Source organism: Aedes aegypti, chromosome 2 (assembly GCF_002204515.2).
Source record: "Aedes aegypti strain LVP_AGWG chromosome 2, AaegL5.0 Primary Assembly, whole genome shotgun sequence".
NCBI lineage: Eukaryota > Metazoa > Arthropoda > Insecta > Diptera > Culicidae > Aedes > Aedes aegypti.
The window spans coordinates 327,251,709-327,270,845 of NC_035108.1; the positions used below are offsets into that span (position 1 = coordinate 327,251,709).

General features: G+C 38.9%; 1 protein-coding gene and 1 long non-coding RNA gene across 3 annotated transcripts; both read right to left on the reverse strand.

The window, feature by feature from the left end:
- Positions 1-12,646: 12,646 nt before the first annotated feature.
- LOC5569337 (DNA polymerase delta small subunit) lies at positions 12,647-15,138 on the reverse strand. 2 transcript variants are annotated; one of them, XM_001658391.2, is made up of 5 exons: positions 14,825-15,138; positions 14,494-14,766; positions 14,319-14,327; positions 13,948-14,072; positions 12,647-13,487 (listed from the first exon to the last, which is right to left on the reverse strand). In XM_001658391.2, exons 1-5 carry the CDS (start codon positions 15,021-15,023, stop codon positions 12,717-12,719), a joined length of 1,377 nt encoding a protein of 458 aa, XP_001658441.1. In that variant the 5' UTR covers positions 15,024-15,138; the 3' UTR covers positions 12,647-12,716. The 2 variants fall into 2 exon arrangements, with proteins under 2 accessions (XP_001658441.1, XP_001658442.1); XM_001658392.2 differs by lacking the exon at positions 14,319-14,327.
- A 2,370-nt stretch (positions 15,139-17,508) lies between these two features.
- LOC110676774 lies at positions 17,509-18,554 on the reverse strand. The gene is made up of 2 exons (XR_002500709.1): positions 18,128-18,554; positions 17,509-18,051 (listed from the first exon to the last, which is right to left on the reverse strand). It is a non-coding gene; the product is annotated as an uncharacterized LOC110676774 (long non-coding RNA).
- Between the last annotated feature and the right edge of the window lie 583 nt (positions 18,555-19,137).

Sequence of the window (19,137 nt, forward strand, 5' to 3'; positions counted from 1 at the left end):
GTCTAGTTAGTAATGAATTTATATGGAACGTAAAAGAAATATTCAGATATAAAAGTACAGGGCAGGTACTGATTAAAGGTTTGAAAATAGGAACTTAGAAACCACATGTCCGAAAGAGAGATTGATCAGGACAGGAACCATAAAAAGATAAAGGAGACCAATAAGGAATCAGGGAATACGTGAAGAGTAGTTTTATAAGAATGTTATAGAGATTGCTCAGATAATCCGAGAAAATTTGTCAAAGATTTCTAAAAATCTCTTCGAATATTCCTCCACTACGCATAGGGTATTACCTTTGATTTGAGCTTGAAAAATAGATTCTTGCCCATGAAAACCAATTTTTACTATGGATCTCTAGCTCGATATCGAGATACAATATTTTGTGAAAGTAAAAATTGAGTGTACACAAGAAAATGTGATTTTTTTGCAACTTCTAAAACCTTATTTTGGATATTGGAATATTTTGGATGAAAAAATAAGCTTTGCATAAAGTTTTGACTATTGTATTTAATTTTTTTCACAGCATCGATGAGCATGTTGTGCACGGAATTACAGTCCTCTCCCTTACTCGATATCGAAGGGACCATCGAGTTAGGGAGAAATCGAGTTACAGAACACATACAGAATATCGAGTAAGGGACAGTTAACTGTATATAGATTCTAAAAGAAATTTAAAATAATTATAGAACTTGTACAAAACATGTAGGAACAGGTACGAACGGGGCAATATGGCCAAAGCCAGCCAAAGCTACCTTACCACGAAAATAGACAATCAATACATGTCAATTCAAGACCAACAATTGAAAAGGCCTCAAGTCCAAAATGTAAACAAATCGGGTTTCTGCTGATTTAAGTGTATAATAGCCTATTCTTACTGTAACATACAATAGTCATGCAAAAATATGCATGAAAGTTGAGAAAATATCATTTTTCTAAAAGGCCCCATCTCATTTCCCGATAATTAGGATATTAATCGTAAATGCGGCCTTTTCCCAAAAAGGCCCCATTTCTATATTTACTTGAAACCGAGTTGAGGCCTATTAAACAAACATCAAAATTGCAACTAAAATTACGAAAAAATGTTTCAAATTTACTTAGCAGATACAAGTTATACTTCAGCCGCTCCGCTCCCTGTATTATTTTACACAGCGATAGTCTCAACGGCGAACATAATCAAATTTTCCGTCGGGTTCCTGTGAAGTGATGTATTTTGTATCATACTACCTAATAATACCTGTGTCAGCATGTCTGTACTCCACGACTTATTAATAACAACACGATTTCGTTACAATTGCATAAAACATAACGTTCAATTGAAATATTACTTCAATTGAACAAATATTTTCATATAATTGCTCGACGACACTCTCGCTTCGCACATCCATTATGTTTATCGATGACGATGATTGAATAAATCACATATTTAATCTACCGCACGAATCTCCTCTTGCTGCAGAGATCCCATGTACCTTGCTTTACCACGTAAACTCTTCTACACTTCAATTATCGTATTTTATCATCAATTTTGAATGATTTTCAAAAGGCCACATCTGAAGATGATGAAAAAACAAGCCACAACTAGAAGGCCTCAACACATTTTAGAGTAAACAAAGGCGTCAACTCACAGGCCTCATCAGCGTCGGCCGGCGTCTATGGGCACAAATGAAAAGGGCTGCACAGCTTTTGGTGAAATAAAAGCCTCATTTCCTTTGACTCGTTTTTTAGCAGGATTTTTTGCTAAAATGATAGTAATGAATATTCATAGCTATAAATCAGTTTATCCATCGACTTTCTGGACGATAAAAAAACATAAAAAGCTTAAATTCATAATTTAAATTTGATTTATTGTTTGACAAAACGAGATTGCATTTTTCTCATTGTTTACTTTTTGGAGATGAGGCCTTTTGAATTGTTAGTCTTGAATTTTGGCATTTTCGGTGCAATATCGTCGCCGCGTATGATTCTGAGCGATACCAGAAAGTTATAGCTGTTCAAAGTTATTTGAATGTCGTAAAATAAAGCTCTGAGCATCTTGATTTATTGAACTGTCAATAAAACATCGATTAAAATCATACTTTAGTTCAGTTTTGGTACAAAACTCTCACATATAGACCCTAGGGCCTTGTTAATGATTTCTCAAAATTAATTCTGGCATTTGCTCAAAATTTCCCCCAGGCAATCCTTCCAAGAATTGTCCAGCATCCAAATATGTGACGATTCTATGAAACTGTCAATGACGTGCGGAAAAAGTTTGCGCCGTCTCCCGTGATGTGCAACGACCGTGAAGGTAATTTGCTGACAGATAAAACGCTGGAGGCTGCCAGGTGGAAAGAGTACTTCGAAACGCTACTGAATGGAGGAAACGATAGAGCATCGGAGAACAGATTAAACATCGACAACGATGGTCAAGCTGTGGATCTTCCATCACTAGATGAGGATAAGAAAACGATTAAGGAGCTAGAGAACAACAAGGCTACTGGAAAGAATGAGCTCCCGGTCGAACTTTTCAACTTTGCCTACCGCTTGAAGAGTCTTTCGTCGGCAAATACCAAGCTGGTTTTCGTGAGGGCCGATCGACGCCGGATCAAATGTATACCCTGCGACAGATCCTCGATAAATTCCGGGAGTAGGTATACAACTTGCAGACTCATCTTCTGTTGGTTTATGGACAAAAGGTCGGAAGACAAAAGGTCGAAAGGACAAAAGGTCGAAAGACAGAAGGTCGAAAGAACAAAAGGTCGAAAACGACCTTTTGTCCCTTCTTTTTTGTTCTTCGACCTTTTGTCCTTTCGACCTTTTGTCATAGATTCCTTCTGTTCATTGATTTCAAGGCGGCTTACGATTCAGTGGAAAGAAACGAGTTGTGGGAAATAATGATGGAAAATGGTTTTCCGGCGCAGCTGATTGGACGTGCAACGTTGGAAGGATCGAAATCAAGTATACGGGTTGCGAATGAGATTTCAACATCTTTCGTAACCTTAGACGGATTGAAGCAGGGCGATGCACTTTCAAACTTCTTGTTCAACATATCGTTAGAAGGAGCAATAAGGGGAACTTGCGTGCATCGGAATGACAGTATTATTACATGTTCGTATATGCTAATTAATTTTGCGGACGATATCGACATAGTCGGGATTGATCGCCGAGCCGTGAAAATGGTGCCTTTTTAAAAGGGAGACAACGCGAATTTGGTTCATTTTCAAGGTGAAAGTTCACTGCGTCCTCATTAAGGTATTTCGTAATATTCGTGAGATGAATCAGTATATGTAGTAGTGTTATGTTTACATATTTTAATTCAAGATCTCAGGATGTTGTTCAAATACATAGCAACAACCCTAGCAACATCTAACTGACAATCGCAAAACAAACAAACCGGGGTAATACATTTGGTTTCGTGAGAGCTTTTTACGCGTAGTTTGTTCGAGCACAAAAGTGAGAAATATTAGATTCCTGCATTGAAAAATCTACTCCAGCCGAAAATGTGCAATACATAGAGTATTCCATCAAAATTTCATAGTTCTGCGATGTATGGAAAGGCAATTACGAACGGAAATATATTTTGTTGTGAGAAAATACAAGTGTTGTGAGAGAATAAGTAGCATTCGTGAAGTGAATTTAATTCTGCACAAAACAAAAGAATTATTGATAGTAATGATCCAGAATGTATAGGAAATATGTACACTGTATTGATATGAGTAAAAAATATACTCATTCTAAGCAGGTTAGTTGGTACATTTTTCAGTTTTCTTGGAAGCTCTCTGTGTATGTGGGAGAGTGTGGTTGAGGGGAAATATTTGGAGGGAAGGAAGCTGAGAGAGTTGATGGGTGCCATATTGACTGCCATCTTTGTACGGTTGGGACAATGTCCTTAATACCACAAAGACAAAATAGATGACCGCTGGTACACTCAAAATAATCCACACGTCAGTGCTACGTGAAAACATACGTGGTTTTTCTCCATCGCACTTTTCACGTAGCACTTACGTGGATGTAACGTAGCACCGAATGAACGCATGAACTAATGAACGTCATCCGTTCGATTAAAGTTTCACGTAACAGCTACGTGGATTTTCACGTAGTTTTTACGAAGGTTCCCAATAAATCCCACATAATTTTTCACTAGAAGTTATTATTATATTTCAATGAAAAACAGTTAGCTTCCGGAGGATTTTTTTCAATTTCTAGAAAAAAGCAATAAACTAGAGAAATTAAAATATTTATTAGATTCAGTCGATACCCAGCATAAATTAGCAACGCATTTTGTAGGTGATTTGAAACATTGTATAATTGTATTCTCGGTATAGTCCAGCGGCATTCGAACATGTCTGTAGAATGGGTAAAAAACTACAGTAAATGCACGTTCTCAATTTGACTCCGGCCGGTGCCAAACCATTCAGGAGCTGGTTCGTTCCAAACGTTGCGTGTCGGCCTTGCTGTGTTTCTAATCAATTAGATAAACTCCTAATTAATAGAGTATTATCCAGTATTTAAACCATATTTACCTCGAAAACGATCAAGCGGAATATCAAAAATGCTCTTGAAAAAACTAGTGCCCACCATCTTTATATTTGAGCTGAACACAGAATGAACGCAATGTGCAAATGTCAAAACTCAGAATGAATTAAGTGTCTACATGAATTTCACGTAAGTGTAATGGACTACCGTAGTGAAAATAGTTAGTTAGTTAGTTGTCTTTATTTGAGACGCTTTAACTAGTTAAGTCGTTCGCGTCTTGCGTAGTGAAAATGACCGGGTATCTTTTTGATGATTATATATGCCCTGGTGATCATTACCTTAGTCAGGTAAAGTCAGGATAAAATGAATTTGAACTGGCCTACGTGATTTTCCACGTAACAATGACGTTTGGATTATTTTGAGTGTAGACACCGTGGGCCCATAAATAATGTTGGTAGTGAGATGGTGCTAGGTGGTGATATTTTTGAAGTAGTTGAAGAATGTGTGTACCTTGGCACTCTAGTGACTTGCGAGAATGATGTTACCCGCGAGATAAAAAGGCGTATTGCAGCTGCGAGTCGGGCTTTTTACGGACTTGGTAAACCAGCTCATGTCCCGCAGCCTACAGATGAAGACCAAACTCGCGTTGTACAAGACTTTAATTCTTCCGGTAGCTCTGTACGGCCACGAATCTTGGACGTTGAAAGAGGTCGACTGAAGAGCTTTTGGGGTCTTTGAACGTAAAGTGCTAAAGTGCTGCGATCAATACTCGGCGGTAAAAATAAGGTTTTTAGGGGTCATTCACATACAACGGCGTATATCTCAAAAAGTTCTTCATATTAACTAAAAATTTTGACCAGAAGTTCTTTTCGACATAAAATGTCAAAATATTGGTTGACTGGGAATTTCCAGACATTTTTGAAAATATAAATGAAGGAATAGTTAACTCTTCATAACTCGATATTGAAAAAAAAAACATCGAGTTAGGAAGGTATCGATCATAAGGGGTCCTGTAGCCTCGAGTTTTCGCTTCGTAAGCGGTTCGATTCCCAACCCCCCCACACAAAAAACTCCGTCCAGCCACCAGAAGCTGCCGTGTATTGGTGAACATATCCATCCTATGTCTGTATCGGATGGTGACTGAGACACACTGACCCTCTTTGTAGGCTGTTGCCTCACACGACACGGAAACATGGCAAAATGAACCACCGCACACCAATGGACTACGGCTATGGACCAATGCACGAGTTCACTAATTTGACGTTTGAGCGGTGCCGAATTCATTCGTTGCAATGGTCACGTAAATAACACGGCACCACTCAAACGGCAACGAGTGACCTTGTGCATTGGTCCATGGATGTGGATTGGACCAACGGCAGCACTTTCCTCTACCTGCTCGGTATGAGAGACATAGCAAAAAGAACTAGGATATAAATAGATTCTGTAGCTGTGTAGCTATAGAAACGATATCTCGCATTGCTTATGATCTCGCCCTAAATGCCTTGTTTCTAAGCAAATGAATGGACCAAGATGAAAACTATCATCACTTGGAGATAGAGGAGGATCTTCTTGTTGAATAACGTGTAAATCAATTCGTTTGCTCTTTAACAACCAGCTACACACTTGGTTACCAATGGATTTTAGGGCGAGATATGATAGTCGGCATTAGGCATTTCACGGCGAAATGCTCTCTCTTTCGCTCTTCAACAAAACTTGAAAACAATGCCACTATAGGCCAGGAACGCAATCTGGCGGGACAAAATCAATAACTCGATAACGAGGCGTTACTACATTACTCGATATCAACTCAAGGAACTACTCTTAAACTGAATTTCATGGCTACTATGATGGCTTTTTTAAACAGTTTTCTGAAAGTTTTTGTTCCACGACTCGTTATTTCTTGAAGTCGATCAGATTCCTCATGGAAATTAACTGTATTGGAGAAATATAATCATTGTAAAAAATATGGTAGATCTCAAAAACACCAAAATACATCTCTTTAGAATTTTGACATCCGTTTCATCAAGTATTGCTCTATGTTGCCTGAAAATTTGAGCTTGCGATTTTTTGCGCTTTTGGAGATATTAAGGTTCAAAAATTGCTCTATTTTTCAGGTTTTTTTCATAATTTCTTAGGTTTTATGCGTCGTATTATTATTTTTTTTCCACCAGAGCTTGCGTTCGTTGTATAATTATCAGCAAAAAATATTATATGACATGGTTCTTTGGAAAAATGTCAAATTCGGTGAAAAAAATTGTTTTTTTTTTTTCACTAATTTTCTCTAATTTCGCCAATAACTCAAAAACAGTAGGCTGTGGAATTTTGACGTCTTCGAGAGAGTTGTTTATTTCTCGCATAACTTCTGATCTCGCCCTAAAAGCCATTGGTAACCATGTATGTAGCTCGTTGTTTCTGAGCATTTGAATGAATTTTCATGTTATTTAACAACGCTATGAGAAAGAAAGGATCATTACCTACCTGTCCGTGATGTTGGTTTGAATGCTTATTCTTTCTTTTGCTCAGAAACAAAGAGCCACACACGAGGCTACCAATGGCTTTTAGGGCGTTATCTCAGAGTATGCGAGATTTTATCAAAATGAACAACTTTTCCGAACATGCCAAGTCTCTAGAACGTCAAAGTAAAAAGTTAGATTGTGGCGCCACCTATGCGGACGATTTACGAACTATCCGTTTATGTCAGTAGATAGTCCTCGTTGTAACAAAAAACTTTGCCGAAGACACCAAATACCGGAAACGCTTCGTTACCGAGTTATTAATTTTGTCCCGCCAGATTGCGTCCCTGTCCCATAGTGCAATGGTGCCAGTACCTGCCAACTTTGACATGTACTGGCACCGTTGCTTTGAGATTTCTTGTAGGAGAGAAAGAGAGCGATTTTCTGATGACGTCACCGTGCAATGGGCAACAGTAGCTGCCGAAGTGCACGGACTATCTAACAAATAAAAGTAAGGAATAAAAAATAAAAATAAAAGGAAGGTACCGTAAAGTGCCCTAATTCAGCGCATTGCCTAATTCCGCGAATTTCATACAAAATTATTTACATATGGAAATACACATCAATACTGCAGCAAGTTTTAACGCCATTTGATGCTACTTTGATTTAGAATAAGAATCACAAATAAAAGAAAATAGAGCAATTTTTCGCGGCATAAAAAATAATCAGTGGAGGCTCGTCTGAGTAGACGCCATTTTTTCAATTTCCTTAGCGTCCGTGCTAAGATTTTAGGACACAAACAAACGTGATTTCTATATTGAAAATATTTTGTTATTTATGCAATATTCTATGAAACTACTTGCTACAGATGTGTTTCATGATGCTTCTATGAAATCTTATCTAATACTAGCATAATTATTGAGATTTATCCCAAAAAGTATTGCGCGGCATTACACACTTAAATTATTTCACCGACCTCAGTAAAATTTTTCGCCGAGAACCCAACAGCTGAGAATTCGGTAATTTTTAACGCCGAATCTCGGTACTTATTTTACCGAGATTTCGGCAATCCGAGTTTTTTGCCGAGATCTCGGCGAACGTTACCGAGATTCGGTAAACGTTTACCGAGATCTCGGTAAAAGTTTTACCGAGAATCGTCAAATTATTACCGAGATATCAGCTGTTGGGTTCTCGGCGAAACCGTTTAAGTGTGTAGGGCACGTCATTTTTCATAAATCCCTAATTCCGCGCACCGCTATTAACAGAACAAGAAACAAGTAAAACATGCTATATTGGTCTTCACAGCTGAATATTTATCTGAGGAAGTATTTTCATGCATAAATACGTTTCGCAAACAACCGGAATATCGGGAAAGCCCACTTACAGGGAAACTAGCGGCCGTTCAGAAACCACGTGGTCATTCATGGTGGGAGGAAAAGTTTGTCCAAAACCAAGGTCCATAAACATATGTTATTGTATGAACAGTGCAGAATACGAATATACAGACTTAAATTATTTTACAGGAATCCGTGAAATTCAACGTAATCCCAACAGCTGAAAATTTCGGTGAAATAAATTAACGGAGTACGGTAAATTTTTACAGTTTTCGGTGAAATTTCACAGCAATCCGTTGAATTTCGACGGAATTACGGTGTTTTATTTTACCGAACTGATCAGCTGTTGAGATTACGGTGAAATTCACGGATTACGGTAAAATAATTTAAGTGTGTAGAGGTAGTCGGGGCGATTTCGCCAAACTGCATATTTTTTTGAAATTTCTTCTGGAACAACATGCAACCCCAAAGCTGACAAGAAAAAGGAAAAAATATCAACGTCTCCGCAGTCGCGAAACGTCCAATTGTTATTGTAATTGCTCAATCCACACCCTGGCAGACAATTATCCGCCCATCTAGACACGGGCTGGGTGAGGACCTACCAAGCCTCCCCCGTTAACATGTCCTATACCGTTTAGCACACCGGGATCTTCCACAAGCAGGCGCCGGAATTAAAGCGGTCCCACAAGCTTCAGATACATTAAATAGATATAGTCCCTCTGGCACTAAACCGAATAGCGGCCTTCATATCATCACTAGCACTGCCTATCCCGCACGCCAAACAAAATGCCGGAAGTAGCGTGCCGTGTAGAACATCCGATGTTCTACACAGCACATCACCTCCGACACCATGCTCAACGTACAGCAAAGACATCGCTAATAAAAAGCGTAATGCGTCATTCGATTCAGTGCCAGAGGGACTATAAATGTAACGAAGAGGAAATGAAAAGATAGTAGAGATGGTTTGGTTGTTGGATTGCTGAAACGAGAAGAAATAAAGTCATTACGTTAAAACGTGGTTGTTATAGTTGAATAAATGTAGCGATAGTTTCTCATCTGTTTCTTTTCCGTGTCGTAGTTGCGTCGATTCTATCCACCTCGAGTTTTGTCGTCTCCGCTCGAGCAATGAGGACCGCGATGAAATGAAAATATAAAAATATGACCATTAGTGTTTATCTATTATTTAATGTGGTTCTCATTTGCTTTTAAATACCTAAGTAACATGTGAACTCTGCCTCTATCAGAAAATTCTAATGAATTATATTTTATTCTCCTGCACTTTCCCTAACACAAAGTATTCCTATTTAGTAAGACATTTACAAGTGCAAAAGCGCAAATAAAAGTGTGGGACCTCATCGAATCATGCTGATGCCCTCAGAGCACTCATTCTTCGATTTGCGAAAAATGAGTCCGCTGAAAACACCGACCCGACTCGACGCAATCGCGCACTTCTACCAACGCCTCCGCACATGTAAAAACTTCTGCGATAAACCTGTGGTGTGAAAGAAATGCGCAATATTATTTTAATTTCAATCCTAACTGCATGACCCGTAGGCTCTATGCGTATGATTGTTCATTATTTTAGCTAAATATACCAGTTATTCCTGTACATCAGAAGAAAAGAAAAACGATTAAGAATATCTTGCAGCGTAAAGTTTAAGTGATCAAATATTAATCCTTTCTTCGAACCTAATTTCATTATACATTGGGTTATGCTATGCTTCGCGTGTGATACGAACAATTAGATTTATCAATATAATGCATTAGCATCCAAACAAATACCCTGGAAAATTTTCTTATTGTCCGACAAACATTTCAAAACAATTACGAACTGCAAAAATTCAACGGTAACTTTACTCAACAAAGCTTTCATTCGATCACCCTTAAAATACACAGTCATCAGTAGAGCATGCACTATAATATCCTCCTAATATAACACAGAGCTAAAAATCCTCTCTTGCGTTACCCAATCTGAACAAGAAAACATTTTCAAATACTTCCCATAATTTGTGCACGGCAAAACAGATTCCACTTTCTACGTAATGTAACCTAGTATGAACAGCTGCCCAACTCTCCAGACCTGCGCCCTCCAAGATCCAAGGTGCTGCTGCCTTACGTTCAAAACTTCTTTCCTCAAAGTCTGTCTATCAATTCCGAACTCTATTGCATACTACCATACCAATCAGACCCTATTCCTGACAAGACACAGAGTCATAACCCCAATGTGATGGATTTACCCAGTAAATCCACAACCTTGTCCTAACCCCTCTTACGTTTCGCTATCCTCGAAAGTCACCCATATTGATGCTTGGCAAAAAATATCAGTATTCAATCCACAAATCCCAAATTACACCACATTACGTTGGTCCGTTTGGCGTCGCCGGTGGATACCTGTTCTGACATTCGTTTCTTTTAAACTCCATTTCAACCATGTCCCTCCACTTTATCAATACGAATGTTGACGAATCACGATAATCTGAAGATCGTGACCAGAACGGAGGTAGGATAAATCACTAGGGACCAACTACCACCATACGTCTCCGCAGTCGCGAAACGTCCAAATGCTGAAAAATTGAAAAGTATTGTATTCAAAATAAACTGTTTTAAAAACCTCAGTGTTCGGAGCAGTTTTTCCAAAGCTGCTGATAAATCTAAACACAAGACTATAGTTATTTCAAATGTCTGCAACTTTTTCTGGCATAAAATTTCACTTCAAAGGCTTTTTATGTTTCGGTGTGATACAATCGCAATTGCATATTTGCTGGGATGTTCATGTGAGGGTTTGCGCATGATTGATACAAACACAGAGGAATAAGTAAAAAACACAGCAATGACAGAATAAGAAGACCGTCTTCGCGAGTCTCGTCTCAGGAAAAGACTATAACAAATGTTTATTCTTATTTCATGTGATAGTCAAAAAATTATAAAAAAGTCTACGTTACGGCTCATACAAAACTTTACTTTTTTTCATACAAAAAGTGTTGTGGAGGGGGGTAGGGGGTTGAAAATGTTCAATTTCAGCGTTACGTAATGAATGGATGTTGCTTTATACAAAATTAATGTTAATTTGATTGTTTTGCAAGTGCGCGGAATTAGGCATTCTTCTGCGCGGAATATGGAAAAGCGTTAAAAAAATGCGCGGAATTAAGCAATTTCAACGAGTGAACTATTTCAAAAAAATCACAATTGTAACGTGTGAATACAGTCTAGTTTATATTTTTGCCATAATCTAAAACAGATTTGCTAGCGATCCACCCATAAAGCTTTTTTGTTGATGCAATACTAATTTTTAATTAAACATTTGAAATGTTTTATTCGTTAACTGCGCTGAATTACGGCACTTTACGGTATCGAGTTTTAAAACACAAAACCAATGCAAATGGACAACGGAACAAGCTGCAGAATGATGTTTTTATAGCGCGAGTCGTAAATTTATCCTACGAGGCGTGCCGAGTAGGATAATTGCGACGAGTGCTGTAAAAGAAGACCACTTTAAGGTATCAGAAATTATGTAGGAATGCATTCACCATTATTTTACAATTGCTGAAAAATTGATGTGATTGATGATTCATTACGTAACTCAAACGGTTACGTAATGAATCATTACAGCACTGGTTTCAGTTGCGTAATGACAATTCCCGCACTGCATACTTCAGTGCAAGAAAGTAGGCCCTTTCATGACAGATTGGCGTGATGAAAAACAGCCTATTACGATGATAAATTGCAAAAACCTACTTTTACTATGGTTCTCTAGCTCGATATCGAGATTTCGTCACCGACACGACTTAAGAATGAATAACGAATCGGCTTGCTCGCCGCACAGGAGTCTGTAACGTAATCAAGAGACCACGTACTACTCAGAGACACCTTTCATATTGTTATGCTCAATACAGAAATTCCACCAAGAAACTGAAAAAGGTGACTAAAGAAGAAGAAGATGATGAAGAAGAAGAACCAATTCGAAATGGAACCTTTTTAGAGACTTGGGTTCTATCTCGTTAGGCCCAATGCCGTTAGGTCAAAAGCGTCATTAGGCCGAAAGCGGCCGATACTTCCAATGAACTGTAAAGTTGAATGGGTAACTAACAGGGTTAGGTCAAGATATTTTGCACTACCTAGAAGCCGTAGAATGAATTTGCAGGTCGAGTGAATTGTTAGTTGTTAGATCAAGATAATTTACATTACCAGAAACCCACAATATCCGCTGTGAATTATTACTAGAAAGAACAGACTTTGATTAAAAATGAGAAAAAAAAAAACATTGATGAATGTGTTAGTAATTTGAAATATGATCAAATGTTATTTCGGCCTAACGACCACCGCATTAAAATTTCAAAAACAATTGAAACTTTCGAAAAATGAAGCTGATAAGCTACAGTTTTATAGCAAAAATGTTTTCCAACATGTAATGGAATCAATGAGAAAATTTTATTGAACACGTACTTAAATACTATCCTAGAACTCTGAACCTAGCTCATTCTTCCGTATCATCGAATTCATTGACCTTGAAGCAAATTTGCTGACAGTCCAGCGTCCTTAGGTTCACCACCGCGACAGAATCAGTTTCGGAAAAGGATGGCACGCAAATCAGCCGCGTTTGTTGACCGTTGCTGCCCTTCCAGAGCTCGGTCCTAAACTCCCCAGTGTTCCCAGCAAAATACACGTGGGGACACTCACTGATAACGAAGGGATCCTGCTGGTAGTAGGGATAGCAGGGCAACGTGTCGGGCGCCGTTGGTGCAATGTGACTCCAGATCAGGGTACTTTTCAGGGCCTCCAAAGGGTTTTCAATCTTCGAGTACCGGGCTATGTCATGCACGTTTTGACCCGAAGTGCCCAAAATGGAACGACCGGCGATTTCCATAGCGTAAGGATTGGGTACACCTCGAAAGCTCGTAAAGGACACCGCCTTGGGGAACATACATTGGTGCATGGGCTGTTGGGGCAGCATATGATTGGCTGGGTCAAATTCACCCGGCATCAGATCCACGTTTACCGATTGGGCCAGATTGTGCACGAAGGTGTCCACCGCCTTGACGGCATTCAGCAGATCGGCGGATTCGGTTGTGGGCCGTCCGTTGAGATTGTTCTTCGGTTTGACGGAGGCTTTCACGGAATTGCCGGCAAGCACGACGCGGACCACGCTGGCAGCTTCCCAATCGCGACTCTGACCGAATCCTTCCAGGTTACCGAAAATCCACTGCTGAAGCAGCTCCATGGACATGGAGAAGTCATTTGGGGAGCCCTGTGCGGATGGATGAGAGAAGAGATTGATGAAATTTCAGACGACATTGCTACAATTGTGTGAAACAGAGCGATCACGGTTTCTATAGAACAAAGCATGGGCTATGTGCGTTTTGGACGTATCCAAAGAATAATCCACCAAAGATGTCCTTGAAGATTTATCAACAATCTCACGAGATATACACTCTTGAAGGAATTTGTTATGAGTTTTTAGCGAAATCTTCAAAAATCTTGTAAATCTGCTAAGAATAGTGAGATAAGAGTCCATACTTATTTTTAATTCACCATTTGAATCATTTAATTCTTTAACTGTGCTGAATTACGGCACTTTACGGTACGAAGTTCCTTCTTAGTGGTAAGGAATTCAAGTTTCTACCGGGGTCTTTTATTGGATAGGGCAAAATCCTAGATCAATAAGACCGTCTTATTGAGTCCTTCATAGTATTGCGCTAGGTACTTACCAAATTGAGGCCAGACATGAGCACCAGTAGTGGAGAGCATTCCAATGGCTTCAAAGGTTTCTGTGGTCCACTTTCGTAGAAGAGATAATCCTCGACGCGAAATCGTCCATCACCGTCCTCGTAACCTATGGGGAAATGAGGGAACTTTGATGTAATATTTGCCTGGCAATTTTCGAACAACAATTAAAAGCAAATAATTTTGTCCCAGGACGAGGTGAATGTGGTGGTATTATGCGTGGTTTTTTTTACGAGAAACCTGTGCGATAAATGTTCAATGTAGGAACGATAAAACCATATGTTAGGAAACCAATAAAATGAGAAACGGAAGATTATGTTCAAAATTATAACTCATTTAGGGAACGGTCACTTACTGTCCACTCCTGATTTCAGAGATTTCATGTTTCAAGAGTTTCATAGTGTACGAGCATGCAATGGAAGAAAATATTCAGTTATCTGTAAATCATTTTCTTACCATAATGCTCACTTTAACGTTATAGATCGTAAACGTAAATATACAATCAAATTGGCCCTCCAGAATCGCCTTACCTAGAACAGCGCAGACCGCTCCCGTTACAACCGAGTGCACGTCGATCTTTCCCATCAGACGGATGCGCTGCAGGGCGTCCTCCAGGATCAGGATGTCGGCATCGTCGGTGTAATGCGATCGAGGGGGCTGCGGAACCAGCTGGTTCTCCTCGGAAATCTCCCGCAAAATGCTAGGCTTCAGTTCCTGGTGCTTGAACAAGGTTCCGATGATGATGCACTTCTCGGGGCTGTCCTCCTTCAGCTCGGCCAGTTGCTTGATGGGATGTTCGGTTCCTATAGGTGATACAAGAGTGAGTAATGTGATTCAACTAGAACATGCCCAAGACATTACCCCATTTCTCCTTGACTCGTTCTGTGACCAATCCGACCATTTCCGACAAACGCGAGGCATAGATGTGGGAGAACTGCTTCGAGAAGTCCTTGCTCTTGAAGAGGAACTTATCCGATTTGTTCACGTAGGCCACATCCAGTCGCTTGAAGTCCTTGCTGGGATGAGGCCCCGCAAAGTATCTATCTTCCGGAAATAACATGGTTCTTTGCTAAAAACAAAATCACTATCGATTCGCGAAACTACAGGAAACCCAAGAAACAGGCAACAAACTCCGAGAAAATATAAACAAAGTGCTGTCACTACGTGCAATTTTGCGCCGAAAACAGAACAAGCAAGCACTGGAATGGGGAAAGAAGCTTTCGATGGAAAGCTCTTCCAGTGGCACATGAGGATAACCAAAAACGTAAAAGGTCAAAATTCAACATATATTTTGAACAAATTGCAGTACACCAGTGATCCTCAGCCTTGTTTTGACATAGGACTACGTCTTTGTTTTCTATATTGGGGTGCACTTTCAAAGACAGAAAACTGGAGAAATAGTTAGCAAACGTTTCTGATCTTCTTATTTTAAGCTTTCTGCTAGTGCACAAAGCCAAAATAAAAAGTTCACTGTTGTTGGATGCTTTCTTCGCGAAATTTGTGCCTTTGAAATTTCAGTATAATCTTAGAAATTGATTCCAAACTGTTTCACCTTAAGAGTACGGAAAATGAGACATGTAACGAAATTAGGGGAGATTTTGAACGCTAATAACTCAGTTGTTTATGAATCAATTTTTATGATTTTTGTATCATTTGATCAGAAATGTATCTACGCATCGATAATAATACTTCCGATAAGTGAGTTTTGTTGTTTAACCATTGAAAAAATTGATAAATGTTGACCCCTTTCTTATCTAACCAATCCCGTTCAAGCATTTTTCGACGGTATCGCTTCCCACTATAAAAGCAAATGGGTCTCTGCTTCTTCCCTCAGTCTTCTTTTTGCGGTCGAACTGTGAACACGGTCGGGCGAGTCATTTTCGCTTTGCGTTTGCACCCGCGTCTCAGTTCAATTTGTGTCGTCGGAAGAGGAAGACGCAAGATTGATTTGCGGCGGCGATGACGATGGCTTGGGCGCTTCTACGAGCGGCGAACTATTGCCGCTCAGAGAAGTGCCCAAGCCATCGTCATCGCCGCCGCAAATTTATCCGCGCTCCAAGATTTCGACTCGTGATCAATTCAGCATCGGTGGTCAAGAAGTAGAAGAGCTGCTGCTAATCGAGCGTCGGACTTGTGAAATCGCTCCAGATTTCAAGAGTGAGCATCGTTTCCAGATTTCGACTTGTGCCCTTGCTCTTGTGCGCTATCCACGTCACGAAATATTTAGCAGGTTCGTCGTATAAACATATAACTTGCCCAATTTATACATTTGGGTTGAGGATTTCCCGTTTGACCATGGCAATCAACTGATAACATTCCGCAGTGCTATTTATCTGTGACCGCATCGAGGCTAAGGAAGCCATCGGCCCTTTTGAGAGCCATCAAATGTGTAGAAAAGAGTTGAAAGAATATTTTTTCCGACCTTATTACATCTTATATTCCTCAATCAATCTCACATCTCCATACAAAATTTAATTTGTCATGAATAATTAATTGATGACACGACAAATTGTGACTGAATTCACGGACGCTGCTGCAGTGCTGTCGGGGTAAGAGCTCAACATTTCACAACGATTGTAAAATAGAGTGCAACAGCATCTTTGATTTTCCATATTTTATGTGAACACTTCGATTACGAAAATTATCACATGTGACAAAATTGCGACATATTTAGAATGCTTTTGAAAAGAAATTCTCATTAAACAATTTTCATCATTTTGGCACCCATGGATCAGAAATTTACCTTCATATTAAAGAATAAAGAAAATTATTGATTATCAATAGCGAACTATTGAATATTTAGTAAATTTCAACCATTCCAACTATTTATATTCGACCAATTTCTCACGTATTATTATTTTCCGCAATTTTCAAGTAATTCTAAGCCCAGCTCCTTGTTGGCACATACCCATGGGTGATAAACTCATGAGTCGCTGAAGCATCGGTGGTTCAGTCAAGAAACACGCCCATTAGGCACAATACCAGAAGCCCCCTGAGTTGCTGATCCGAGGAGCAGCCAATCGAGCGTCGGACTTGTGAAATCGCTCAAGATTTCAAGATTGAGCTACCCGCATAAATAAGAACCATAATTGCACTGTATCCGAAACCATCCACAACCATTTTCAACAATATCTAAATAATTTCACATACCACCTAAAATAACAATAAGTCTACCCTATTATGAACGGTTTTTACAGTTTGGAAAATTGTTATTGGACAAAGTACAGTATGGGAAATAGGCGGTTAAGTTATGTAACCATTCAAAAACGCCGATTTTCTCGAACAATTTTTTTCCTTCACAATTTGCCCAATTGTCTATATATCATCCACGTTTTGATCCATTTACTGTAAAAGAAACAGTTTCAGAATAGTTAAACTATTAAGTATGAATAAAAGAAATTAATGTATATGGAATAGTACGTTTACGGTGCGCTGTGGTATTTTTACCGAATATGGTACTGTTTCTTTATGATTAAATTATAAGCAATGAATAGGGCAATTAGTATATTTATTTTATTTGTTTTTATTTTACTTTGTTATTACTACATTTCATTAAATTTCTAAAACCAACTTTTAAAATTATTTCAAGTGTTTGTTAGAATAAGGGCATACGTAACATAATCGATTTCACTTCATAGATCCTTTTTTCGACGAATAAAGGTGACAAGATATAAGTTTGTTGACAGTTTTTCACTTGGAGACGCTAAGCAACGATGTAATCTTGCATTTTGAGGTGAATGCCAACAAACTTACATCTTATCATCTTTATTAGCCGAAGAGAGGATCGATGAAGAGAAATCGAACATGTTATTTACGCCCTTATTCTAACACACGCTTGACTTGCACTAATTGTCACTTTTATATTGATAACCTCGGCGCACTGCGCAATGTGATGTTGTAGGTCCCAAAGATGAATATGCCCCCACAAAACATCGTATTCGTTGAATTTGGCTTATTTCCCTGGTTCTGGCTTGGGTCTGGTCCTTTTTCGCTAATATTGCGTAATACATATTTTGTCGGCAGCTGCCCGGGAACTGGTTGATTGTTGTTGCTTCTCATTCATGCGCTGTGTCAATGTAAAATAACTGCTATGAGAGGGAAAGAAAACGAAACAGATAGAAATTATAAGAAGTTAAAGGAAATATTACTGCATAAAACACTCACCATTCACCAATGGATTCCAATATGTAGAGCACAGACACTGAGATTTTCGCACTGCTGGATTGATGTCGTATTTTTTTTTTCACTTCGGTTTCTAGAAAAACAAAAAATGAAATGCACGCTAAAAACAATTTTCTCAATAGCGCAGTCAGTTTTACTTGGCTTAAAAAAATATATAAATTATTTCGCTCTTCTGATTAAAATCATATGTAACAAACATAGGAATATCATATAAAATGCGTTGTTCCACATTTTTTGTCGAAATGTGTGAATCCATGAAATAGCCTTTAATCAATAATTGCGAAAAAGTTAAATATCACGTGTGTAAATTTTTAAGCGTGCCTCTCAAATTGACGAAACTTGTCTGACAAATACCAATGCGTGCAACTGTTTGCCGAACTGTTCAAAAATAGTAGCATACACGGAGAAAACGGAAAACCTATATTTGAGTATTTTTTAACTTACTTTTGAGTTATTTTTCTCTCCCCATTTCATTCGCTCCTTCTATTGTTGTCAGAGAGCGAAGAGCAAAACAACCCAAAAACCGAACCTTAGTGCGTTACCTCAAATTTGAGTAAGTGGCACAGTACTGGAAGTTGAGTTATTTGATCTGCCGGTTGAGTGAAAAGAACTTAGCCAGTAGGTATTTTTTCGCACGGCTGCAAATGAAAACAACTTCTACCCCATCAACTCAAAATTAGGTTAACGCACGAACCCCCGGAATTGAGTGGAATGAACTCACTTTTGAGTACTTCATTTTCTCCGTGTATGGTTAAATGCACGCGTGTAAATGATGTTCGCCTAATAAACACAAAAACCATTCGACAAACATTGTATAAATGTCTTCACTATTTCCCACTGATTTATATCTCCATATTGTTCAACAATATATGAGCTTTTTAATATATTGGCACTATTCGATATGGGTTACTCAAGCTGTTATGTATGGTCTACAGCTTTGTGTTCCTTATTGTTTTACAATGTAAAAACTGTTCGCGATACATTAACCATTT